Source organism: Pimephales promelas, chromosome 8 (genome assembly GCF_988280905.1).
Source record: "Pimephales promelas chromosome 8, fPimPro1.hap1.1, whole genome shotgun sequence".
NCBI lineage: Eukaryota > Metazoa > Chordata > Actinopteri > Cypriniformes > Leuciscidae > Pimephales > Pimephales promelas.
The window spans coordinates 23,754,080-23,781,246 of record NC_142776.1 but is presented as its reverse complement, the minus strand read 5'-3'; the positions used below and the strand labels follow the sequence as shown (position 1 = coordinate 23,781,246).

The 27,167-nt window shown below is 36.9% G+C and overlaps 1 protein-coding gene across 7 annotated transcripts in view; it reads left to right on the top strand.

The window, feature by feature from the left end:
• Positions 1–22,474, top strand: part of dnajc6 (DnaJ heat shock protein family (Hsp40) member C6) — a 48,127-nt gene extending 25,653 nt beyond the window's left edge. For 4 of the 7 annotated variants that reach the window (XM_039691602.2, XM_039691600.2, XM_039691597.2 and 1 more), the window contains 16 exons: positions 1,770–1,819; positions 2,695–2,843; positions 5,089–5,211; positions 5,500–5,633; positions 6,070–6,264; positions 6,822–6,930; positions 7,727–7,806; positions 9,011–9,204; positions 10,974–11,366; positions 12,404–12,553; positions 13,687–13,782; positions 15,103–15,246; positions 15,334–15,666; positions 16,613–16,761; positions 17,396–17,572; positions 20,288–22,474. In XM_039691602.2, coding sequence (XP_039547536.2) covers positions 1,770–1,819; positions 2,695–2,843; positions 5,089–5,211; positions 5,500–5,633; positions 6,070–6,264; positions 6,822–6,930; positions 7,727–7,806; positions 9,011–9,204; positions 10,974–11,366; positions 12,404–12,553; positions 13,687–13,782; positions 15,103–15,246; positions 15,334–15,666; positions 16,613–16,761; positions 17,396–17,572; positions 20,288–20,389 — 2,578 coding nt within the window. In that variant the 3' untranslated portion in view covers positions 20,390–22,474. The remainder of the gene's footprint in view (positions 1–1,769; positions 1,820–2,694; positions 2,844–5,088; positions 5,212–5,499; positions 5,634–6,069; positions 6,265–6,821; positions 6,931–7,726; positions 7,807–9,010; positions 9,205–10,973; positions 11,367–12,403; positions 12,554–13,686; positions 13,783–15,102; positions 15,247–15,333; positions 15,667–16,612; positions 16,762–17,395; positions 17,573–20,287) is intronic. The other 3 variants (XM_039691598.2, XM_089134202.1, XM_039691601.2) reach the window with 3 other exon arrangements.
• The last annotated feature ends 4,693 nt before the right edge of the window (positions 22,475–27,167 follow it).

Below are 27,167 nucleotides of genomic sequence, written 5' to 3'. Positions count from 1 at the left end.
GTTGACTGGAGAGCAAGATTTGTGGTGTGGCGCAGCTCACCCACCTCATCAGGGTAAAGATGACCCGACACTGGTTTAGGTCCCTCAGCTGATTGGCTTGGTACGCTTGCAGCACCGCCATAGTGTGCACAGCCTGACCTGCTGCTGTGTATGCCCTGCCTTTTAAGTGAGATGTCATTCTAAGATGGCAGGGTCAGAGCCTTCAGTGTTGATGTTTCCCTCGTTTGAGAGATAGCTCATGAGCATGAGTACTGTATGTATCCACGTTCACACATCCCCTTGGCATTGGCATAGTTAGAATGCTGAAATTAATGGATGTGGACTGAATACGGCTTCTTCCATGCTCTCTTGATATGAATACGCCTTCTTCCATGCTCTCATGAAATCCATATGGAGATCGGAAAGAAAGGGATGGTTCACGGGTCTTTGAAATGGCTCATTAGGTCCAGATGGAAATCTCTGTCTAATCTGCCTTGAGGAACTCCCTCCTTCTCGTGTTCCATAACTACTCCTCATATAAGGGGTAGGCAGGCTGAGAAGGCTCCATTATTTCTACCTCTTTGCCTTCATTTGCCATTTCCTGCTTATCCGGCTTGAAGCTGGCAGAGCACTGCCCGCTGGAGAGATACTACATCCTTCTCCAGCAGATTACTCTCATCAGCCACAGAGGAGCGTTAAAGGGCCATACACCTTTCAAACTCCTTAGTAAGCTCCACCTGAGACCCCCACGATCTCAGTTTCCTTCTCACCTCAGCGACAGCAGGTCATGAGCCAGGGGGTACAAGTGCATGTCTTGGTTCCCTTAAGGACTGAGCGTGAGTGCTCTAGCCAAAACAAACACAAAGGTCTTGTGTATCATCTGGTGTCAGATAACAAGGACACACATAAAAAAATTTCCTGAATGCTTTGCAACCGCCAATTTCCAAAGTGATGCAAACACTTACCAACATTCTACAAAACAAATGGCTCCTTAAGATTAAGAAGAGAATGACGTTTTCCTCAGGCGTCCTTTTTTTCCCTTACTAATGATCACACTGGTAGTGACGTCATAGGCGGTTGCCAATGCCGGCCAATACAATTGTCGCGTTTAGACACATGCTTTCAGACTCAAGTCACACTGAGGTATTCCCCATTCGCTTGCCAGACACAGTGCGAGTACCCATTCAAAAGGAAACAGTAATATTGGGAAATATTCAGATAATTTAAGCTGAATAAGGATTGGTAAATTTCCTACCATAAATATATAAATAAAATATTTTTGTGCGTGGATGCAGCAAAATCGTGAACATAAATGGACAATTTTAAAGGTGATTTTCTCAATGTTTCAATTTTTTTGCACCCCTCAGATTCCAGATTTTCAAATAGTTGAATCTCGGCCAATTATTGTCCAATCCTAACAAACCATACATCAATGTAAAGCTTATTTCTTTCAGATGTATAAATCTAAATTTAAGAAAATTGACTCTTATGACTGGTTTTGCATATATTTTTAAATGTATTCCTGTGATGCAAAGCTGAATTTTTAGTATATGTAAGCACGGATGCATTTATTATTAACACAATTCTACTTTTTTAATTGAACGTTTTAAATAAAATTGGTTATAACTTTACCAAATTGTATTGATACATTCTTATTTTACCATTGTATTGATGATACCATTTTTATTAAGGAAATTTGAAAAATTTAATGAAAGCAAAAAAAGGAAAAAAAAAAGTCAAAATTGTTGCTGTCGATATTGAGTTTATATGTGCTCTTGTGTACAATTTAGATATACAAAAGGAGAGTTGGACATTGCTTACATCACCACACGTATTATAGGTGAGTAATGAACAATTATGTGACAGTGAATGTTGACCATGTACGTGTACCATGGTATTTGCATTTACTCCAAGGTATTTTTGTTCCGTTTTTAACTGTGGACATATGTGTCTTTGGTTTTAACTGTTATTATATAATCATTCAGTCAGTTTAAGGTATTTGCTTATTTCTCACTCACATGACTTTGGCCTACACGGACAGAAGGGATGTCCAGAGGAGATATTTGTTTTTAATGACCATACAATTTGGATTATTAAACCATAAAATTTAAAGAAATTAATTTATACATTTTTAAATATTTTAAGAATGAAGCAATAACAAAACACTTAACAATGATTAGGTATGTAAATTATACAATGTCAGAAAAAATTCAAAATACAGCTACAGGTTTTATTTTACTATGCAAAATAGAAAAACAAACAGCTCACATAGAAAAGAAAAGCATAAATCAAAAAACATAGTTATTAATATTTCGTTGGTTATCTCGTGTTTTTGCATGTGTAATTTTTTTTTTTTTTTTAAATTTTGTCCACACAATTTGGCATGTTTCATTGCATTATCACAAATTAAACAATTGACTCCAAGTTCAATTATGAAACGTGCTATTACATTTTTTTTAACAAATGTTTATTATTATTTGAATAACGGGTGAATATGTCAATTTCCCAGGCTGGACATCAATTTTGGCCACTATTGTAAGAGAGTTAGTCTGGTTTAAAAGCATATGAAAGTGTAGGACTGTATATCAGATGCTAATAATATCATGTTTGTGTTTCAGCTATATGCACTAAATGCATTGTCTGTATTGGCCACACTAAACTTCCTGGAAAGAATCGTTATATAATCCTTTCCTAATTGTCCTTTTACTCTGTCAGTGATGTCATATCCTGCTGAGACGGTGGAGATGGGCTACAGGAACCACACAGAGGATATCCGTTCCTTTCTGGACTCAAGGCATGCCGACCACTACACTGTTTTCAACCTGTCACAGAGGAACTACCGAGGGGCCAAGTTCTCCAACAGAGTGAGTGCAATCAGCTGCATTTCCTGAATTACATTCTTTCATTTCACATTCCAGATCACTTTACAAATTAAAGTGCCTGTGGGCTAAGTAGTAAGTAAGTACTTGGAAACATTTCAGTCTTGTCTTCGTTGCAGAAGAAGTCATAACTACTTATTAAAATTTGTACGAAATGATATGCTGATGAGGGAAATTTCAAACATAATTAAATTGCAACATACAAAGACTAAAAATAACTTTTCCGTTGTTAAACATTCCATCTAGATTTCATTTAGAAATAAATTTGCCTTTAGGTCTGAGAAAGTTTCTCTCTCATTGCACGCCAACTGTCAAAATGTGATCACAAACAACATATAATGCTTTCACCTTAAAAGTAAATAAATTTTTTAACATGCATAGGCTCATCTGTATATAATTTCCACATGCATATTTTCATCAAAATATGTGATACTGCAGCACATTTAATAGTACAAGAAACTAGGAAAATATGTTAAATGCAAATGTTGTCTGTTCCAATAACAGAGATCACTGAAAAACATATTTTCCTATTTGTTATTTTCCTCTAAGTCGATGTCCATTAAAAAATGGAAAACATACATAAAACAAGATATATTAAACAGAAGCAAAATTATATAAGATGTTAGTAGCTGTTGAACGACCTGAGATTTTTTGAAGTCGATAGTTATGTGATTAAAATCGAGTTGACTAGTCTCTGATGTTGACATTAATAATAAGAGATGGGAATGCTTTGCAGAATGCTCATAACCCGAGACATTCCCTTTTGAGGGAACCCGCATTATGTCATAGTATTGACACTTTGCTTACAAGTGGCTGTCTGTATGAAAACTGCAACCACAACTAAGACAGGAGCACCTGCAATTTGCAAACCACAGTCCAAGTCCAAATCGTAAAACCTGGCGAAAGTGAGGGGAGAAGACCAGCCTGCCTCATCACATAGATCTTACAGGGACACCCCTGTCAATAAGGCCTTAGAGATATACATTTTTGGTCAAACCGCCCAGCACTAATTTGTGGCCATATTATCTTAGTCACGCAGGATGTTAGGTGAAGCCGCCAATTGACTGCTGTCAAGATGATTTGCATCATTCCTCACTGTTAGCGGATTCCTATTCAGATGTGTGCATAATCAAAGCTTAGAACATGATTTAAAGCAGAATTCAATAGTGGGAATTTTTGTCATTAAAAAGCATGCTCTCTGTTAACCTATTTAGGCCTAAAACGCCTGCTAAAAAAGGCCTGCTTTTCTGAAAACCCCCTCCCCAAACCTTAAGGTTTCCAGAAATATTTGTCAAAATTTGTCAAAGCCTACTAAAATCTTTATTTCTCAGGCTCAATATCAGATAAAAACATGGAATAAAAAGCCAACACTGCTGCCGAGGTCACTACGCACAGATGCGCGACCCGGTCTTAAAAGTAATGTGTGATCCGGTTTTAATGGGTTAAATGTCCTTGGAAGTGTCAAAAAATGGACATGTGAACTCATAGTCATGTAAAATGTTTCTGTGGTAGGTCCCAAATGTCTCATTAAACAGAGAGAAAGATACATGATGATTCTGTTTATCACCCATAGCACTGATTGTTGTTAAAAGTAAATCATCATCATACTGGCCACTTCAATAATATAATGCTACAAGATTAAGGAATGCATTTCCGTTTTTTTGTCAATAAAGGGGTACTTGAGCTTCATTGATGGGGCAATTGGGAACATATACGATTTGGAAAACACTGGTGTAGTGCAAGTTACTTATTCTATGAGACTCATTTCTGTCTAGAAATGATACTAGTGGCTGGAGTGACTCGTATGGCCTTGTTTCATTAAATATTAAACAGTGCTTCTCCTGTGTAATTTAATAATTCCTAAGATAAACTGCATGACTTAACTAGTATTTCTAGCTCATGACTTATTTGCTGTTAGAGTTATAATTATATATATATATATTATATATATATATATATATATATATAATTTTGGGATCACTTGTTACATTCATTGATATTCTTTGACATTCATTGATATTTATACTGAAGGTTTGGCTTAAATATAAATATTATATGTGATTCTGATGTTTCCTTCTTACTCAATTTCCTTGTTGTTGTAAGATTTTTTTTAATGTTATTTTATTTTTTCCCTGATTATCCAAATCTTTATTTATTTGAATATTGTACTCTCTTTTTAATCGTCATCTCTCTAACTACTTCCTCTCATAATTGTCTTGTTTATCTGTAGGTTTCTGAATGCAATTGGTCTTCCAGGCAGGCCCCTAGTCTTCACAACTTATTTGCCGTTTGTAAGAATATGTACAACTGGCTCAAGCAAAACCCCAAGAATGTGTGTGTGATTACCTGTTCGGTAAGGAGGTATTTTAATGTCCATATCTATTGCCTGTTGTGCTTACTAAGCAGTAACTGCCATGGCTGTTAAACCAGATTCATTGTTTAAATTTGAGTTGTGAACATTTCACATTGTGCAGAAAGGCCCAGAGGAAAGAGTTAAGAATTTAATTCCAGCTTTATTCACACAAAAGAAATTCCATGACAGGTCATGAAAAACAGCTTTGCATAAACAAAATTGTACAGTGAAGATTAAAACACATCTGTATTTTCCAAGGCTGACCTAATGCATGTTTGCTCTTTTTAGGATGGCAGAGCTTCTTCGGGCGTGCTGGTTTGTGCCATGTTCTGTTTCTGCCATCTTTTTGCCAACCCGGTGCCAGCCATGCATCTTCTCAGCGCCAAGAGGCCTGGATCAGGCCTGTGGCCCTCCCATAGGAGGTATGATCGCAGCTCTCTGATAGAAACTACTGAGTAGTATAAATACTCAACAATAACTTTACAGTAGATGACGAACTAATAATATTGATATTTATGGCATACATTATCTTTGTCTTGAAATATTTTCATAACGTTCCCATTAAGTTATAAAAATGTTATTTCTGAATATTCTAGGAACATTTAAAACGTCCATTTTTTTAGACGTCGTATTAACGTTCTTGCTTGGTCATAAGAATGTTATTGGAACATTAATAAATAACAATTTTATGTTATACTGGGTTATTCTATTCTACAATATTCACTAATGACAATAAAATAGACCATCCTAAGTTAATTTATATATGTAATCTGAGAGAATTTAATGTTTTACCAGAACATTTGCCCTAGATTAAACAAGGTATGACAGACTTATGTGTGTATGTGTGTATTTATTCAGGTACATAGGTTATGTATGCAGTTTAGTCTCAGAGAAGCCCACCGTACCCCACTCCAAATCGTTAGTCATTAAAGCCGTCACAATGAGTCCTGTTCCTTGCTTCAACAAACAGCGCAGTGGCTGTCGGCCATTTTGTGATGTACTTATTGGTGAGACCAAGATCTTTTCTACAGCTCAGGAGTATGAGAGAATGAGGTAAGCATGTTCTTACATTAATGGCTCATTTAACATTGCTGAAATTACTTGTAATGGGACGTAATATATTGTCCTATCAAATATTTGAATCTTATCGTGACTTATCACAAAATCGTTTCAGATATGATATGCAATTTGTCAAGGGAACTGGGTTGATCAAAATCCACAATTTAAGAATTCAAAAACACAAATTCAAGAGTGTGAATTTAAATTGAATTGGCCACACCCCTAGGGAGATTGAATTAAGGAAAAATAATTTACTGAGTTGAAATTAAATGAAATCCCCATTTGTTGCTTGTATGATGAACAATGTTTATGAAAAATAAAATGTATTATTAAAAAGTACACTAACAACATAAATTTATGTAATCCAATTTTAATTGTACTTACTGAAAATCTACTTTGAATTACTATTTTTGTATCCTGTTTGCCACCTCGAATTTTCTTTATTTTATTTTAAAGCATTTCTGAATTGTGTTTATCATTTATGTAGGACTTAGAAATAATGATATTGTTTGTGTAATGCTGAAGTATAGCTTCATGTATGCTGCTCTCAGGGAACACAGGATTCAAGAGGGCAAAGTGGTCTTTCCTGTGGGAGTGAGTGCCCAAGGAGACGTGGTGATTTCAGTTTTTCACATGCGTTCCCATGCACTTCAGGCCAAGGTATGAGACCAATAACTAACTGTTACCCCTTTTAAATCTAAAGCTGCAGCAGAGAAAAAAACTATAGAATGAGTACAGTACAGTGTATATATAGGCCTACATGTAACAGGGTTCCTACGCACAAAATATGGAATTTGATTTGAACTATTTCCTAGTCTGGATAAGTATGGGGGAAAAAAGGAAACCGAGTATGGAAAAATAATAGTGTTTCCAGACTATTCCACCTGTTCAGTTTTCGGAAATATAAAATTAAGAATTTGTAAAAATGTATCAAATAAGCAGAGTGTCTTCATGGCAAAGGTTTAGTGAATGTTCAGTGATAGTTGAACACGACTAAATGAATTCAAGGTGCACATTTTCATTACACATTTTCACTGTCTTTGCTATAAGCAAATTTCAATAAACGAATTTGCACGTGTCACTCAAACTAGCAAAATATAAAGGATGAAAACAATAATCTAAATCAGACTGCACTTTGCTCCTTGGTGATCATGCAACATCAAACCACATTTACAGTATCAAACTGATCTGTCAGGTGAATACTGTATGTGTAGTTTATAAAGCATTTTAGGTTACTTCTGATCATGTAAGCACATTTTATCAACAAAAAATAAAATAAATTAAAATATTTGATGTATGAACCTTTTATGTTAAATACTGTATGGTCTGAAAATTCTATTGAGAGGTTTGGAAATTTGTGTCTGGACACAAATTTCTGTTCTTGCTCGTTATCAGTGACTGTTAGGTTGCAACATCTTACGCATTTGTCAACGTTTAAATTTTGGGGTGTTTGCAGGTAACGAACACCCAGATATTCCAGATTCAGTTCCATACTGGTTTCATCGCCCCCGGCACAACAGTCTTAAAGTTTATGAAGTAAGTGTTTCTTCACTCTTCTTTCATAAGCATCACACTGTAACGCTGGAAAACCTGAAGCAGTTAATCTAGATTTAAGCAAAATCTAGATTTTAAATTGATTCAATTTCTTGCTCCACATAATGACTGATAAAATGACCAGCAACTCTTTGCCTGTCGCGATTACAGCATGTTAAGACAAAAACTCGGATTTGCATGGAGGAGTTTGCTTTTTGCTTTGTCGTGTTATATACAATTCTATGACATCATTAATTTACTGGCTACATGTCATATTTGTGCTTTTAAAAACCCGTTCTCATCCCAAGGCGTCATATACTGACGCTTTTGACATTTCGTCTACATCCAACGCGCATGGCACCCTTTAGCGTCAATATGAGACACAGATATATATGGGCCAGAGGGCGCCTCCTAGTGGTCTAACCCTAACACTACCCCAGAACTAAACCTACCCATAACCGAACAAAGCTCTATGTGTGTTATATTGACACTAAAGGGTGTCGTGTGCTTTGGATTTAGACGAAATTTCAAAAGCGTCACTAAATGACCCCCTAGGATGAGAATGCGTTGCAGCTGTCACACCGAAGGATGATTTAAGTACACTGGGGGAAAAAAAGTTCAATTGCAATTGAAAAATTATTCAAATCATGAAACCAATCAACAACCGATACATAAAATCAAGTCCTCGCCCTCAATTCTTTTATTTTTCAATAATACGTTACACCTACAGATGTACGTCACATTATGGAAGAAAAGATCTGTCATTTCTTTAAATATAAACTAACTTTAAATAAATGGGGTGACCAGTGACGGCACCCCAGCAAATATGTTTTCCCTTTTACGTCATAGAAATTTAACTCTAAAATCTTTGCCTGTTGCGATTACAGCATGTTAAGACAAAAACTCGGATTTACATGGAGGAGATCGCTTTTTGCTTTGTCGTGTTATATACAATTCTATGACAACATTAATTTATTGGCTACATGGCATATTTGTGCTTTTAAAAACTGATTTGTCCAGCCCGTTCTCATCCCAAGGCGTCATATACTGATGCTTTTGACATTTCGTCTACATCCAACGCGCATGGCACCCTAGAAATTTAACTCTAAAATCTAAAAAATAAATAAAGAAAGAAAGAAATAAATACAAAACTTGCTGATTAACTATTTGTAGCTCTGCTGTGAAGTATCTGTGTGTGTTTGTGCAGGACAGAGCTGGATGCCTGTGATTCTCCAGAGAAATACCCACAGCTGTTTCAGGTGCTGTTAGACATTGAGGTTGAAAGCACTGATAAACAGAAAGATCTCACCCCACCGTGGGAGCAGTTCCCCACCAAAGACCTGAGCCCCAACGTGCTTTTCTCCTGTCATCAGGAACACCAGGATGCACTTGCTGTTGCAGGTAATACACACTAAACCTATATATTACTAGAATGTATAATACTACACAACACAAAAAAGCTAAACAAATGGTTCTTAATATTTTAATGAGCGCATTAAAAGCAGGTTTGGGTAATATTTTATTCACAATATATGTTATAATGAATTTTCTGATGATATAAATGTAAAGCACCATTGTGAATGTCATAATGGTTTTAATGAAATTCTTCTGGCCATTATTTGGCCATGTACCTTGTGACTCAAAACTATGAAGTTAAAAAGGGCAGCGTCTGATGATTGAAAAAGATGCATAAAAAGTTCATAAAAATGTAGATATATTTTGAAAATCATATATATACTGAAGTTTCTTATGCTCTCTCCAAGGCTGCATTTATTTGATCAATAATGCAGTGAAAATAGTAATAATGTGAAAAATTGTTACAGTTTAAAATAACCTTTTTTCTGTTTTATTATTATGTCTTCTTGTGATGGCAAAGTTGAATTTTCAGCAGCTATTACTCTATCTCTGAAGGATCATGTGACTTTGGAGACTAATTTCAATAATCTTATTTGGTGCTCAAGAAACATTTCTTATTATTAACTGTTGAAAACTGTTTTGCTGCTTTTATGGAAACACTGCCACATGTTTTTCAGGATTCTTTCATGAGTAGAAAGTTCAACAGAACAGCATTTTGTCCACCATTTGCATTTACTTATTTTATTAGCTATATCACACAGTGCTAATTTTCTTTATTTTGAAGTAAAGATGCGACTTTCGGTGTCAAGAGATGACTCCACGGTGTCCCTGTGGAGTTTAATCACCATTAAGTGTTCATTAGTTTGTCCCTCAGTGAGCCTTTTAAACAAGTCAACTCATCAGTCTCTCCCTGGCAATCTGTGAGTGTCTGTGCACCATTAAACTAAACACCATCTGTTTAACATACTTTATTTTCTGCTGAAAAGATGAAATGGAGGGCTTGGACTTGGAAGGTAAGATGTAGTGTAGGAGGCTTGTGGGAGTCAACAGTAAATAGTTAATTGATAGATTTGTTCTTGATTATTGAATTTAGACAATTTGATGGGTAGTTGAAAACTAGGTGATTTTAGTGGCTTTGAGAAGTACAATGAAATGTTATGCTTCTCACATAAAACTGGGCTGAGACACACCAAACCGACGTCATAGAAGAACTAGTGCCGATGAAAGCCGACTGTGTTGTCGCCTCGCGCCGGGGCAAAAAAGCTGCACATGAACATACCGAGAGAACTACTGTCGACTGTCAGCTAGTAGGCTATGCGCGTTCTCCGCCTGCATGTAAATGAGTCAACTGTCTATTTCTGCAGATATATTCGTCTATATTCATCATTCAAAAAGGGAAACCGATGATGCAGGCTGCAGATACACAAACTGAACAAAGCAGCGCGTACTTACCGTTTTGAATATCAATCCTGCTAATCACTTTGTATTCCACTCCGCTCATGTTAATATTAAAATAGTCAACCAGGAACATTCAGGTTAGATGACGTAAAATTAGAACAGCCTTCTATCTGTAACGTTTTGACTTCTTTGCTCGCTGTTTTTCTGTTATTCTCGTGCACCGACCCATTCACCAAGCTGAACGGGCAATCAGAGTTTCAGAGAATCAGAACCCTTCCGAAAAACTAAGTCGGCTGAAGCTCAAAAACGGCCCGACGGCTGATCGTCGGCATGGTGTGTCCTGGGGTAAACACACAAATCATATGGGCAAAGTTTTGTTTTTTTGCATCTAACCATTTCTCCGGTCTGTCCCTTAGATCCTGCCCAGGGCCATGGGACTTGCGGAGGCAGAGTGGGTCCAAATGAGGAGAGTGAACCCTCAGATGATGAGATGCTCTCCCTTTCTAGCCAGCAGAGCAACACGAGCAATGAGAAATTAAAAGCGCTTAAGAAGCCGGAGCCCCAGCCAGCGGCGGCCCCTTCTCCAGCAGCTGAGGAAGTAGATCTGCTGGGGCTGGACTGTGACGCAGCTAAGCTTCCTCCATCCTCCCCACAACCTCCGACCACCAGCACCACCACAGACCTGCTGGGGGACCTTTTTGGAGCTCCGCCCACACCACAGCCAGCCAGCGGCCCCACTTCTGCGCAGTCCACCCCGCGGAGATCCGCAACCTCCTCCTCACCCTGTCCATCACCTCGATCTGGTGGCAGTAAGTATGTTTTATGGCGTTTTAAAAAAGACCGTTGAACTGATTTAGCTGAGATGTTTGTCAGGAGTCAGTGAAGTGACGCAGCATCTTGGTTGATAGTGTGGAATTTAAAGGACTAAATTATTCATTTGAATGACATTAATTCAGTAACAATATAAGACATAGTGTTTAAGAGAACGTTCATTTATTTAAAATGGCTGGAACATGGTACATTGCTTTTATAAAATGGCAGAAATGTAGTAAAAACTAATTCAATTAAAAGCTATTTTATTCATATTATTATTTATTCATATTATTACACAATACTACTACTACTACTAATAATACATTATTAAGTTAATAGCAGTCCCCCCCCCCCCTCAAAAAAAAAAAAAAATTTTATTAAGGGAGGATGCATTAAATTGATCAAAAGTGTCAGGAAAGACATTTATAGTGGTTCAAAAGAATTTTATTTTAAATAAATTAAATGTTCTTTTCTATTCATCAAAGAGAGCTATAGTAATGGCTGCTAAAAATTCAGCTTTGCCTGCTCAGGAATAAGAATATATATATATATATATATATATTGTGAAATATTATTAAAATTTAAAATAACGGTTTCTTTCAATATATTAGTTGTAATTTATATATATATATATAAATTACAACTAATATATTGAAAAAAAAAACGTTATTTTAAATTTTAATAATGTTTCACAATATTACTGTTTTTGTTGTATTTTTTTTTATCAAATAAATCTCACTGACCCCAAACTTTTGAATTGTAACATATTTATGTTATTTTTATTTATTTATTAAAATTTGCAATAATTTCTTAACTATACGTTGTTTATGGTTTCAAAGCATCATGACCATTTCTTTCAATAATATACCATTTTACTGATGTAAGGTGTGCATATTTTGCCTATTTTTAAATTTTAAATTTTAAATTTTGCCTTTAACTTGTTGTATCCAATCAGATGTGAGAGTCAGAACTATCTGTCTCTATAAATGTCCATTTCATCCAAAAATACTGAATCCTTTCTTTAATTCTTCAGCTTTTGACCCGTTCGGGTCTGGGCCCGCACCTGCCTCTAAGCCGCAGGACTTCATGGGGGCGTTCCTGGGTCCAGGTAATATGGGGCAGCCAGACCCCTTCCTGCATGCTGCACGATCTCCGTCTCCTACAATGCAGAACATGTGCATGGGTAAGGCATGCGCCTTTGCCTCTGAGAACTGCCAGTGTGTGGGCAACGTCACCATAACAACCAGCCAAGCTCTTTTGTGTTAAGTCCTCATTTCCTTATTTAAAGTGCATGTTTGATGTTTTGGAGAGAGAGGAATTATTATTGGCCCTTGAACTTGAATATTTGTTTTAAGTATAATGTGTGTGGTCGATAGCAGCATGTGCTCAATGAAGGACAATTGAAACCCTGTATTATGTTTCTTGGAATATGCAAAGCAGATTTACACCAATACGAATACAGCCACAAAATTTAACACCGTTTCCAATCAAAACCGCATTACCGTAGCATAAAAAAGCTGATATTTATTTGGAACATCTATGTTACTTATGTAACCCCCGTTCCCTGAAGTTACGTCAAAAGTGACTGATAGAGAGCTGGAAAAAGTAGCACTGTATGATGTCACTTTACTGTTGATTGCTAAATTCTGTTGCTCAGAGCCTTGCGTTTACTCAAAATGAGAGAAATATACTGCATTATAATGTTGAAAATGTTTATTTAATCAAGCATCCATGGAAGATCATATCCCAGAATCCCATCCCATAACTTGTTTTAACTAATCTAAGAGCTTTTCTTAATCAGTTAGTTTAATGCTAAGCTAGCAGGCTAAGCTATTAGGTTGCTTGAAAACATATTTTTAGCTCCAGTATTAATTCACATATTTTCATAATTTAGAATAAAGAAACCAAATATTTTTTGCCTTTTCTAATCAGGAAACAAATTGAGTACCCATATAAATGATAGCTATTGAAATGTCTTTTTTATTGTATTAAATTAGTCATTTTAACAGTGACAGGTATTCGCTGCATTTCACTTCATTACAGTCAGACATCTTTCAAAAACATCAATCTTATTAATCATTTGAATGGTATTAATTTATATTATGTATTATTTAACCTTAATTATTTAACCTGTGTTTGTTTAAGATGTTGTTGTAACTTGTTAACTGTAGGTTGTCATTTTCCTGTAATTAGTCAAAAATAGAAGGTTTACATTCACATTTGTATTTTCCGTATGTCTTTCTAGTATTTTGTATTGTAAATTAATATGTAAGTGATACATGGAGAGCCATCAAGTTAAATATGATCCCTTCACAGGTCGCAGTTCACCTGTGCCACCCGCTACTCCCTCTGTCAACATCCAACAGCCGAACTCTACGGGAGCATGGGAATGGAGCAAACCAGCACCTGAAGGTAAGTTGTTTTTTTAGCACACAAGATGTGCCGTAGGGACATCTGGTGGCCTCTTCTGAAATTACACCTAAATAAACAAAATGACTCACTACTGACTGACCTGCCATCTGGACTGGTTTGATGAGCTCATATAGCTCATAAATGTTAATCTCTTGTGAAACATAATATGACTGACCTTTTTAAATCAGTAGAGCTGGATGCAGCTTGCCTGATCTGGCCAGTAGTTCAGATTTGTATACTGTATATTCATTTGTTTTGGAACAGTGAAAATAGTGTGGGTGCAAGTACACATCTAACCTACTGTAATTTTACATGCACCCTAACCCAATTTTCAAAATATTACAAAAAAGTAGTTTGCCTGGATGCCAGCCCGAACCCCGCCCACAACATTTTTTGTCCGGGAAGTTCGTTCTGGACTCAATCCATTGTGAAGTAATTCTGATCTGTTCAGAAATCGTCGGGCCAATCAAATTGCCAGGGTGGGCTTTATACGATGATGGACAGATGATCTCCATTTGTTAAAATCTGTCAAGTCGCGCTGCAACCGTGTTATAGACCATTTCACAAGATGTAAACAACACTGGTCCAGAAGCACTTCCTGTTTCAGTTTTTTAACACTACATAAAAGCTGGGATAAAATACAACCAACAGAACATTTAAAACTTAATCAAAAAGTTAAACAAACATCTTTAAGATTTTTTCTTTACATGTGAAATAAAGAAAACAGTTACAAACCAGTTTCTGGACCAGTGTTGTTTACAGTACATCTTGTGAAAAGACGGGACGGACAAATGCGAGCAGAATTGTTTGCTTTATTGTCAAGATTTAATCCTAAACGGACCGCTAGTTCGTATATACATTCATCTTTACTATTTCTCTCAAAAATGTTTTTCGTGTTACACGAAAAGCCTGCGTGAGTTCTGTTGACAACTATGCGTCGCTCAACACAAGTCACTGCGTTGCTCTGATTGGTTGTAGGTCTATCCAATTGAGTGCAGTTGTTTTTTCCTGGTTCGGTTAAGACACGCCTCATAATCAAAGCCCTATGGAGCAGTATCAGACTCGGATTTTGACTAGAATATGAGTATGACTAAGTCAGTCTAAAAAACTGTTGTTATTATACTTTACTCACACAAATACATTTTATTTAAAATCAAATATTGTGTTTTGTTTATATATATAAAAATGGAAGTTTATTTACCTAGCTTAAACTAGTTTAAAATGTTAGCAAAATTTACAACTAAATGTTTCTTGAAACCAGATAATTTAAATAATCCTTTCAGTGAAGAACACTAAATTATAAATTCTGATGTGTCATAGCAGGTAAAGGTTTTGGGATGGGAAGTAAGTCCGCCAGCACTAGTCCAACCAGCTCAGTTCATGGTACTCCCACCCACCAGGCCAAACCCAACACTCTGGACCCTTTTGCAGATCTAGGTAACCTAGGAGCCAGTCTGGGAGGAGGTACATGTAATAAAGTTATTTTGAATGAACCCTCTATGTTAATAAATTCATCATGGATTAAATTTCTAAATCTGTGTTCGTTCCAAGGTGGTTCGGGATTCTCCAGCAAACCCACCACACCTACTGGTACAGGAGGAGCATTTCCGCCCATGGGTTCCCCTCAGCGTCCTGCTCCCTCTCCTCAGCACACTGCCTCTGGAGGCTGGCATCCCAGCACAGGCTTCCCTTCATGGCAGCCTGGAGGTGGAGCTCAATGGCAGCCGCCAGCCCAGGGTGCACAACACCAGACCCCACCTAAAGCACCAGGACCCTCTATGCCCCACACTTCACCACAGAACAGACCCAACTACAACGTCAGCTTCTCCAGCATGGGTGGAGCATCGCCAGGAGCCACTGGACCAAAAGCACAGCCTAACATGGGTGAGTAACTGGACACAAACTGCCTTGTGATTCGTCATAGAATCTGCTCCAGTAGTTGTGCTTCATGCGGATGTGTTCCTTGTAAAATTATAATATTTCAAGCATGCATCATTATTATTGTCACGACTATTCACTCAGTATATATGCCTGTGGTTTAGTTCTCATTTGTTGGTTCTCTTTAAGGCTTATGTTCAGTTTGGTGTAGTTTTCTTTTTGTTAATAAAGTCTGTTCACTTTTATCTTCGTCTTTGTACGCCACATTCAGCCAAAGAGACAATTACAAGCCAATAATTTGATTTATGGTATAGACCATTTCACAAGATGTAAACAACACTGGTCCAGAAGCACTTCCTGTTTCAGTTTGTAACTGTTTTCTTTATTTCACATGTAAAGAAAACATCTTAAAGATGTTTGTTTAACTTTTTGATTCAGTTTTAAATGTTCTGTTGGTTGTATTTTATCCCAGCTTTTATGTAGTGTTAAAAAAATGAAACAGGAAGTGCTTCTTGACCAGTGTTGTTTACATCTTGTGAAATGGTCTATAGCCAATAACCGATAAATGGCTGATATTATAGTTCTGTACTGTTTTGAAAAAGGTGAAATAAAACACTAAAAACTACAACCAGTTGTTTTAAATACTACAAATGAACTGAAATGCATCACAACATAATACATACATAATGTACAGTATGAAAAATCTGTAGTTTTTGCGATTGGCTAAATGTTTAATTTAACAGTGAAATTTTATTTTTACTAAATTAAAAACTTTATGTGAGTTTTTGATGGTGACAAAGGTAATCTAAAACATAGAGAGGAAATAAGCTTGTACAAATAAATATCTAATGATACAGATGAATTAAAAATCTCTAATATTGCAGAATGGCCGATATGGTACAGATATTGTGCATCTCTAAATATTTACTTTAAGTCTTTCTGTTTCTTCCAGGAACCAGACCAAAGGTTTCTGCTGCTAACTTTGATGACCTACTCTCTGGCCAGGGCTTTGCTGGCTCAAAGGATAAGAAAGGGCCAAAAACAATAGCAGAAATGAGAAAAGAGGAGATGGCAAAAGAAATGGACCCAGAGAGACTCAAGGTAAAAAATAAAACACACACACACACAGTGATACATCAGTCATTGTCAAATATGTTTGCCGTTTAGTTTGTGAAAATGATCAGCAGACTGAACATTGTCCCTTACATACTCCTATTTTGTAAATAAAAAGACTTTCAAATCTGAATCAGAATATCATTTTGTAATATAATGGTGCTATACATGGATTTCTTAGCAACTTCATCACTGCTTGCGCACGCAACCGGGACGCAGAAAAAAGACAGTTTTCTGTGGTTTCGTATAGTAGGCTAGTACCATAGTGGTGGTGTCTGTAATGTACACAAGCGTAACATAACTTATATAAAAGCAAATTCGGGCTGTCCAGTAGATGCTGCACTGCTAACATTGGCTCTTACATTACTAGCCTAACATATTCATACATATAACACAGTACACTGCAACATTAAAGACAAACAGATCCAACTAAAATCACGTTTTATTGAGTCAGCAGTTGTATACAAACAATACAAACAATAAGGAAAGCTTCGATACTTAAGTTTGTTGCAGTAGTGGACCAGCTCACCAGTCTGGTTTTCTGCCTCTGGTTTGCACACACACACACACACACACACACACTGTAATGTTTGTAAACAGCAAACCTGTGTATTTGTGTCAGATTCTGGAGTGGATTGAGGGGAAGGAGAGGAACATCAGAGCGTTACTGTCCACCATGCATACGGTGCTTTGGGAGGGGGAGAACCGCTGGAAACCTGTAGGCATGGCTGACCTTGTTACACCAGAGCAGGTGAAGAAGGTCTACCGTAAAGCTGTACTGGTAGTACACCCTGACAAGGTAAGAGATTAGTATGAAATCTTAAAAGCACAGCAGTAGCATTCAAAAGTTTGGGGTTCTTTTTAAATGTTTTAGAAAGTCTATTTTGCTTATCAAGGCTGCATTTGGGTTATTACAGTTTAAAGATGCTGTATGTATTTTTTAGCGGCCTCTATCGGTGATGTTTCAGATTGCAACCATTTTTTACAAGAGCGAGCACTCATGGTACACGGCCACACTGAGACTTTACACACACCAGAAAAAACATCACACAACATGCTGGAAACTCATGTAAACTCCCACTGCAACGTTACAATAAGCTTAATGCTCCATGCACAGGCATGTACTGGCCATCGGGACTACCGGGAGAATCCCGGTGGGCCGCGGTCTGGTTGGGCCGGCGGCCCGGCGCGTTATGTATTTTGTTTTTAAATCATTATTAATTGTAAATGTATTCTATCGTAAGTGTATTGTTATATTGTCCAATTCCGGGCTTATGTGTCTCTCTCATGAAGCTGACGCGAGCTGCGAGACTGACAGGTCTGACTGTCTTACATTGGCCAATCGGAATCAAGTTCTAGACTTGAAAAACGGCCGCTTTTCAACAACTGCAGTGATGTGATGTGATGATGTGCAACGGTAAATACAACGTTACATTTTAAAGTATAACATCTCTAAATGTAAAGGGCGGCCGAGAAGTTGAGAGAGAAAAAACGACAAGACAACGACAACTTGAGGCAGATGCCACCAAATGTGTTAAAATAAATGAATTATTTGCTGGACTTTAGTGAAGATGTCAGCAGGGCGCGCCTGACTGCTGAGGTGAGACATTTAGAATGATAGGCTACACGTAGCCTTCTGCATTGTTTTGTTTGTCTATAAGCTGATGTAATTGACATTTAAAATTCTCAGCTCTCAGGTTCTGTCCATTTTATTACGAAATTCAGACAATACCGTTTTGCCGCTAGAAAATATGACATGACAGATAGCTTTAGCGCCTCAGTTCAAGTAAACCGATCATCTGTTACTTTTTATTTAAAGATAAGATACAGTAACTTATCAAACGGTATATGCCTCATAAATAATATTAATCAATCAGTGCTTTTCAACCATGGAAAGAGATTAATAAAACAGCAAGAGAACAACTATGTCACAGAACGTTACATTTACCTCAGGAAAGCCAATTAATGACCATAGCACATAGTTGACTTGAAAAATAGCTATAGAAAGGAGTATTTTGCATACTTGCAGACCTTTCAAATAGCTATAGAAAGGAGTATTTTGCATATAAATATGCACATACATATTTTTTTTTCAATTTGTATCCTTGAAAGTGCCTGTCAGAAGCCTTATACCTACTATCTGTGTCATAAATGTGAACAAAAGACAAAGAGAAATAACTCACTGCTCTTGACTAACAGCTTTAACAAGGATATATATATATATATACTATACACTGTATAAATGATATGAAGAATCTTCAAACTGGAGAAGGACTGCCATCGATCACCAGATCTGCTATTACTGGCTCTTATAATAAAAGTAAAAAGAAAAACCGTATGTAACTACTATATAAAATATATTTTTTTTTTTATAGTTCACTTTGAAATTAATTTTTGATATGTTTTAGCTTACCTCAAGGGCATCCAAGATATAGGTGTCTTTGTTTCCACAGTATTTTCAATTTTGACATTTTTCAGTCAAAACGTTGTTGTCTATCAGTCATACACTGGAGGCTAAGGGGGTGTACCAAAAAGCATGCACAGAGAAGTCAAAATTAAACATGATTTAATGACTCGTAAATGCAAGTTCATATTTATGGCCTAAGACACGAAACGAGTGGTTTTTGTGAGAAAACGAACAGTATTTATATCGTTTTTACCTCGTGTAATCACAGTGACGTCCAAGTGATCTGAATCAGTTGTGCAATGTCCAACTGAACCGAACTGAATCAGTTCAATGTTACGCCGGAAGTGATCGCTCGTGAAGGGAGAGATTTCGGAAGTTTTACCTTTTACTAAACATATTTAGATATACCGAAATCGTCTTCCATTTCGGTTTCCCGTATATCTATGTTTAGTGAAAGGTAAAACTTCCGAAATCTCTGTATAAACAAAGAGTGACGTCAGCACGCAAGCGATCACTTCCGGCGCATGCGCAGACCGAAGCGCCCGTGCCGTCAGATCATCTTGTCATGGCTATGATTACAAGCGGTAAAAACGATATAAATACTGTTCGTTTTCTCACACAAACCGCTCGTTTCGTGTCTTAGGCCATCAATGTGTACTTACATTTGCGAGTCATTAAATCATGTTTAATTTTGACTTCTCTGTGCATGCTCTTTGGTGGACCCCCTTAGCCTCCAGTGTATGACTGATAGACAACAACGGTTTGAGTGAAAAATGTCAAAATTGAAAATACTGTGGAAACAAAGACACCTACATCTTGGATGCCCTTGAGGTAAACTAAAACATATCAAAAATGAATTTCAAAGTGAACTATCCCTTTAAGGCAAATGAATGCAGCCTTATTAATGCACACCATTTACGCGTGGCTGGGAGCAGGTGTAGATTGCTTGCGTACCAACTAACATTTGGAAAATACAAACATTTTAATGAATCCGGAAATTTACGCCAGAACCACTTTACACACGATTTACACACAAATTCGTTCTGCTCGTGTTTCATGAATCAGACCCAATGTGTGTATGTTTCCTCTCTCTTTTCCTATCTGCAGGCTACTGGACAACCCTACGAACAATATGCCAAGATGATTTTTATGGAACTAAATGATGCCTGGTCAGAATTTGACAGCCAAGGACAGAAAGCACTGTACTAAGACTTACTGTATATGTTCAAAACCAGTCAGCAGTTCCTGCCCAGATTAGACGCCCTGCAACCCAAAAGTCCTTGAAAGTCTCCTTTGTTATCTCTCCCACCTCCAGGACCCTGCTTCATAGAGACGTCAGAGCTTATCTACAGTATGTAGTTGTGTGTATCTCTCTATCGTTCATGCACTAGGCCAACATAACTGCTGTATGAGAAGACTGCTGTTGGGAAAAAGTAGCATTCAGCATTGTTAAAAAGAAACAACAACTCTTATTTGTGTCTATCCCTGGACTTGCCTACATAACAAAGTTCAGACTTTGTCATTACACAGCTGTGAAATATGAACATAATCAGTCAACCAGGTCATCATAGAATGTTGGGGAAAATGTATTCAGGAGTCTTCGGGTGAGTTTATGATTTATTAAAGAGGTTTAGTGCTGAGGAATCAGATGAAAAAATATGTCAGAATTCTGCAATACAAGCCACACACTGTCTCGGCTTGCAAAACTATTTTAAAAAGTTTGATCCAAATCCTTCATAGAGAGTTATTTAGTAAAGTTTTGCATGCTACAGCAGTATGCAGGACCTTTTCTATTTCTTCCATTACATTGACTATCCTACTATGTGTGAGGGGTGTTTATTTATTTATTGGCTTTGCAAGACTATGAAATGTGTGAAAATAAAAGTGGGTCTCGATAAAGTGAGCGAAGACTGGTTTCCCGGACAGTCAGGGGCTAGATGTTTAGAAAGGTATGCTCAAATGAAAAAACACTCAGACAAAAAACTGCAAAAATTGAAAGATCTTGTGTGGTAAAACATGAAGCTAAGAGACGCTGTGCTGGGAGGCAAAAGCACAATAAATATGAGAGACTTTACAGGAAATGGGAGGTTTTCTCAAACTTGATCTGTGAAATGCAGTAGATTTAACTAGCAGTTTATTCTTATGTTGTTTTCTACTGAATATTGATCTGTCTGTATATGTTGCACTATAATAACATACTGTTTACAACATACATATGTCCAAGGAAAATCTTTATTCATGTAGTTATTCCATAGAAAAAATATGTACCTCCAAGTACATGGCTTGTTTCGAGCTATATCTGTACATTGACCATTAAGGGTGTCTTTAACACAATTTATGTTAACCTGATATCTTTAACTGGTTAATAGTGCCCTAAAGAACAAGTCATACTTAGTACTTTTTGTCTTAGTACTAAATGTATTAAAATCCGCTCTAAGTTTCTAATGGATTAATGCTTGATAATGAAACAAAGCCTTTTGACTGAGAAATGTGAGTGTTCAAATCCCATTTTTTTTTATTTTTTTATCATAGGTGTCTTTTAAACCAACTGAACATATCATGTGGACCATTACTATTTTGACATATGAAATCATAAATGCCATTAAGCAACATAAGTGGATACATCTTTAAAATCCAGCTTTTAGCATATCTCGGTATCCTCATAATGTACTGCATGTTTGACTGTAAGTGGCAAGTGGTCCAGAAGAAGTTTCTAGAGTGTACAGCCACTAATCTGCCCTTTCTCTTCTCAGTATATTTGCACTTGAATGGCATTAGGTAAATCCAGAACACACTTACGTAACTTGCAGTACTTGCTGTACATCTCGTTCATGCTTTGCCTTCCTCTTTTCGCTATCATGCTGTGATGTACTGAAACTTTACCGGTTATTTGAAGCAGTCTTCTCTTACATTTTGCCATCAGTTACCCTCCTCTTGACACAGTCTGGCACTAAAGACTTGAATGCACACAATGGACAAAGACAACAAATTAGCAGGAATTGAATAAAGATGGAACTTTCCCACCACCCTATGTGGACTGAGCCGTTTATCTTCAATCTTAGGATATAATGTTCGGAAGCTAACCTCTGTATACAATAGTGAATGTGTGGTGTTCAATAATGCTGTTTCTCTGTAAGGAAGTGATATGGTTTGGATGCAGCTCTGTGTTTGTTTGCTGTATCAGTATTATTGTGACATGCATTTGTTTTCTGTGTCTTTTTTCTGTTTTTATTTTCTCCATATGGAGCTGTACATATGATAATGTGCATTGCACAAATAAATGGGAAAAAATAAGGTTAGTGTGATTTTTTTGAAAGGTAAAAGCTTGTTGTTAAAAGTACAGGGGAATTAAAGTGATAGTTCATCCAAATGTGAAAGTTCTGTCTTCATTTACTCACCCCCATGTCACTCAAAAACTGAGTTTGTCAAAACATATTTTTTTTTTTACTATGATAATCAATATGTTCCAATGTAGTTTGGTTACTAAGCTTCAGAATATCTTCTTTTGTGTTGTGAAGAAAGAAATGCATACAGGTTTGGAAGAACATGAGTGAGAATTTTCATTTTTGGGTGAACTATACCTTTAAGATTGCATAAGCATCATCATTCTAATGGGATCCGGAAAAAGTTTAACTTCAATTTATGCTTTTCATGCAAATACAATGACTAACTTTCAAAAGTCATGAACATATAAAAAGTGGTATGTCTTCACTCTTAAAAAACAGCAAGGCGTGAATCATATTACAAAATGGCTAAAAGTTTATAGTGCACAACATTAGCAGTAAAGAATGCAATGAAAGGACTGACTAATCCCACACTGAGTCATCATCCCCTTTCTTTGGCTGATTCATTCGGGTTGTCCCGCCCACATCTTTGGCATGTGAGGGTTTTTAATTACCACAATTTGTTGGGATGAAGGTAAGAATGTAACAAAAAAAGGAAAAGGATAAAGTTTGATGCTAATTATTGCTGAGGGATCTGCTATAAAGCACACTGGCTTTTACAAAGAAAGGGAGTAAAGATGTAATATTTGCTTGACACTATTGACTTTGTTCTTTAACGCAGATTGCTCTCTGCCCTATTAACCCATGGCAGCCTGACCTTTGACCCCTGAGAATCCCCTCAGCTTTGATTAGATATAGTGCCCACAAGATGGCAGCAAAACTGTGTTTATCTTCTATTTCCCAGAATCTTTAACTCTCCTTGCTGCATCTTCATGTATAAATTAAACTAAATAAAATGCATAAAAAAAGATTAATAATAATAATGTTTAGCCAATAAAATGTAATTTAGTTATGTGATATGACATCCCCTTTCACTAATAAAAATTGCATTTACCTTGTGCTTCGCAATTTTGGGCAAAAAGGAAGTGATGGAAATATTAGCACATGTTTGGTCACATGGCACCATGGTGAGTTTATTTTAGAATAGAATAGAATAATAGTACATCTTAATGTGCTATTTAGAGTTTTTACCTTTTCATGCATATTTTATAATAATAATAATAAATAAATAAAAACTCAAAGACCGAAAAATCTATGCCTCATGCATAAAATATAATCTTTGGGATACACATTTACTGTGATTTGGAACTTGAGAAATAAAAAAAATAAAATAAAAAAGTTTTTAATATTATTTTAAACTATGACATTGTTTTATAACTTTCCAGACTTTCAAGTTTTAACCAATTTTCCAAAAAATAGTTCATAAGTTATAATTGTAACGGTCACCAGGTGGAGTGCCCTTGAGAGTCACCAGAGGGCACTCCACACCAGATGTTCATGTTTCCCTCACAACTACATTTCCCAGAACTCACTGCCCGGACTCATCATCACTGATCACATTCACCTGTACCTCATTCACTGATTGCATTCACCTGTGTCTCATCCTGTTAGTGTGTCTATATATACCTTGCGTCACGTTCAGTGTTTGCGAAGTCTTGTTTAAGTGTTACACTGCATTTCTGAGCGGTTTTCCGTGTTTGGTTTTTGACTTTGGATTGTTTTTTGGATTTTGATTATTGCTGCCTGCCCTGACCTCTGCCTGTTTCCTGGATTCCCACTGTGTTTCCTCCATTGTCCTGTCTGCTAATTCTTGACCCTGCCTGTACGACTAATCTTAAATAAAGCTGCATTTGGATCTTCATCTACAAGCCTCAGAGCAGTTCGTAACAATAATGATGGCCTCCTACAAAAGTTCAAAGATCAGATGTTGAAAATGAATTTTATAATTATTTTAATTTTAATATATATATATATATATATTTTACAAATATAGATCATAACGACGAATGGCCCGGGTCATTATGTAAAAGCAGCACTGCAGTTTTTTTATACCTTAACTGAATAGCTTCAGAGTTATTCCAATGGTTATATGACTATTTTCAGGTTGAATATTGGGCGTCTCGTCCCCCCTGTTGCCTGTCAGCGGAAAAACACTTGCAACTTTAAGCCGGCGGGCCGCCAGCTGCAGCATCAGGAAGTGTCGCGTAATATCAGTTCTCGCAATGTAATGAATTGGTTTACGGCAAGAAAGATCTGCTAAAATGAGCATCAAACAGTAATAACCCGGCGCCGTATACATGTGGTGTTCAAGGTGCATACAATACGGACTGCCGACAGTTCAACAGGGTGCAGCTCTTAAAGGGGCCACACCTCATTTCCACTCTTTACAGCTTACATCATACTGAACAGGTACCGGTATACAGGGGAGGGGATCAGGCTGTGAGTGCAGAGACATCTCTGCGAGAGTGCTACTGTATTTACGACAGTACAAGTACTCCACAGCGACTCTAGGGGTCACAGTTTGACAAAAACGGAAATCCTGCATAGTGTGGCTTAAAAAAGTGGACTGGGCTCATTCTTCCACTGAGTGTCCACAACAAAAAAAGCTCTTGTTTGAGTACTGGTCCTTCTAACAAGACAATTCTGAGCCATCCTCATAAGTGAATGTAATGGAGTGAAATTCTGCTCTATCAAGAACATTTCATTTTCTCCAATTTATTCTTTATAGAACCTGCCCTCTGGTCTTCTCAGTACTTGAGGCACATTGATGGAATCTACGTAATTTAAGGTATTACCAATCCTTATCCCTATAACCCAGAGCAAATGTGTTTCCTTATTGACTTCTGTAACATTTTGCCAGATGTTTTGATACTTTTCTAAAATTTTGCTTGCAAATGCATACATCATACCTTTAAAAGTAAAGTTCACCCAAAAATGTTAAATCTTGTACTTACCCTCCAGTTTAAAACTTCTATGCATCATCAAACTCTAATTTTATGTTTCCTCCTAAAATAAAAGGTGCAAATAATAGCAGAGATGTTTTGCTTTTATTGGCTGCTTTTCCAGTTCTAAGCAATCCTCTATGTGGGGTGTATCAGGTCATTTGATTCCCTATTAACCATTAATGTGAACAAAACATAACAGTGTTTGTACAGTTTCTAAAGTAACCAAAATGGCAGTTTCATCACCATGCACCTGCACTGTAACTCTCCTGCGCAATCAACATGACGTGTACTTGACATGCATGGATATTCATGTAAAGGAGACGTGCGTAGACAGGAGTATGTTTTTGTAGTTGTCTGCGTCCTCCTTCACATACAAATCTCAGTTGGCATTGCAGCTCCATTTACGTCAGTGGGCAGCGAGGATGAAGTTTTAACAAGGCCAGCGACGAGTCAGGCCAGAAAACTTTATGAGTGACAATAAAATAAAACATGCATAACACAAAATGGAAAAATGATTTTGTGGTCCAAGAGAAACATGAATACAGCACAAAAGCTGTCAGGAGGGACCTTCGTTTTGACAGTAGCTTAAATAAATATTGTGAATGTTTGTGCAGATTAACATTCAGTTTGGTCTCTTTCTCTCATTCCTGCTGCTGCTCCCCAGGAATAAGTGAAAGTAATGCCCTAATTTTGGGCCAAGCCCCAAGGTTCAATTATAGCAGTCACATTAAGGAGTAGTTCACTTTAAAATTTAAATTAGCCCATGATTTACTCACCCTAAAGCCATCCTAGGTGTATATGACTCTTTCAGATAAATACAATCTGAGTTATATTAATAAACACCCTGACGCTCAAGCTTTATAATAGCAGTGGATTGTAACCAGCAAAAAAAAAAGCTCAAGAAAAATATTACACTTTTTTCAGCCAGCCGCCATTTTGATTCCAGAACTAGGCTGTGAGGGGAAACAGGAAATATCAACAACCGGACATGGCCATGTGGACTAGCTATCAAACATTTCTTCCTCCTCTTACAATCAACCTAGTGGAGTCGTGGGTGGACAAAGACTCAGAAATACTTAGGTCCATCCTCCTAAAGGGATACAGCAATTGGATTGATATTCACAATGTTGAAGGTAAAATCTACTTTTTTTGGCTTTCTTGTGCGGTTAGCTTAGCGAGGTGACAGTGAAATGACAGTAAAATTATGCTGAACGTATGTTAATTGTATATGTGATGACAATATTAGCCAATTCAAAAACAGTTAAGTGTAGTATTTGATATATGTGATACCTGTGGTTTACTGTGAAGAGAAATGAAGCAGGCTGTATTGAAATAAGTAAGTTAGTGGAATGTTTGGTACACACTATTGTGTTCTTTGTAATCTATATGAATAGGATATATTAGCACTTAGTTGTTGTTTTAAAATATCATGTAACTAGCAATCTATTATTGTGGTACAGTACAACTTGCTAACAACATAGAAATTAACATTTAGCCAACAGGCTAATAATGCAGAACTAATATATACAATGCAGCAATTTTTCCTGAAAATTAGGCCCAATATCGCGTCTATTTTTCCTGTGGAAATATGAAGCTCAATCTGAATAACACATCCCGGTACACAGCAGTATGCCATAAACGCTCTATCCCTCACAGCCTTGTTCTGGAATCAAAATGGCGGCTGGCCAAACACAGTCTACTTGCATAATGCGCAACTTCGGAAGTATGTGCATCTGCATCATGGCGTAGTGTAAATAT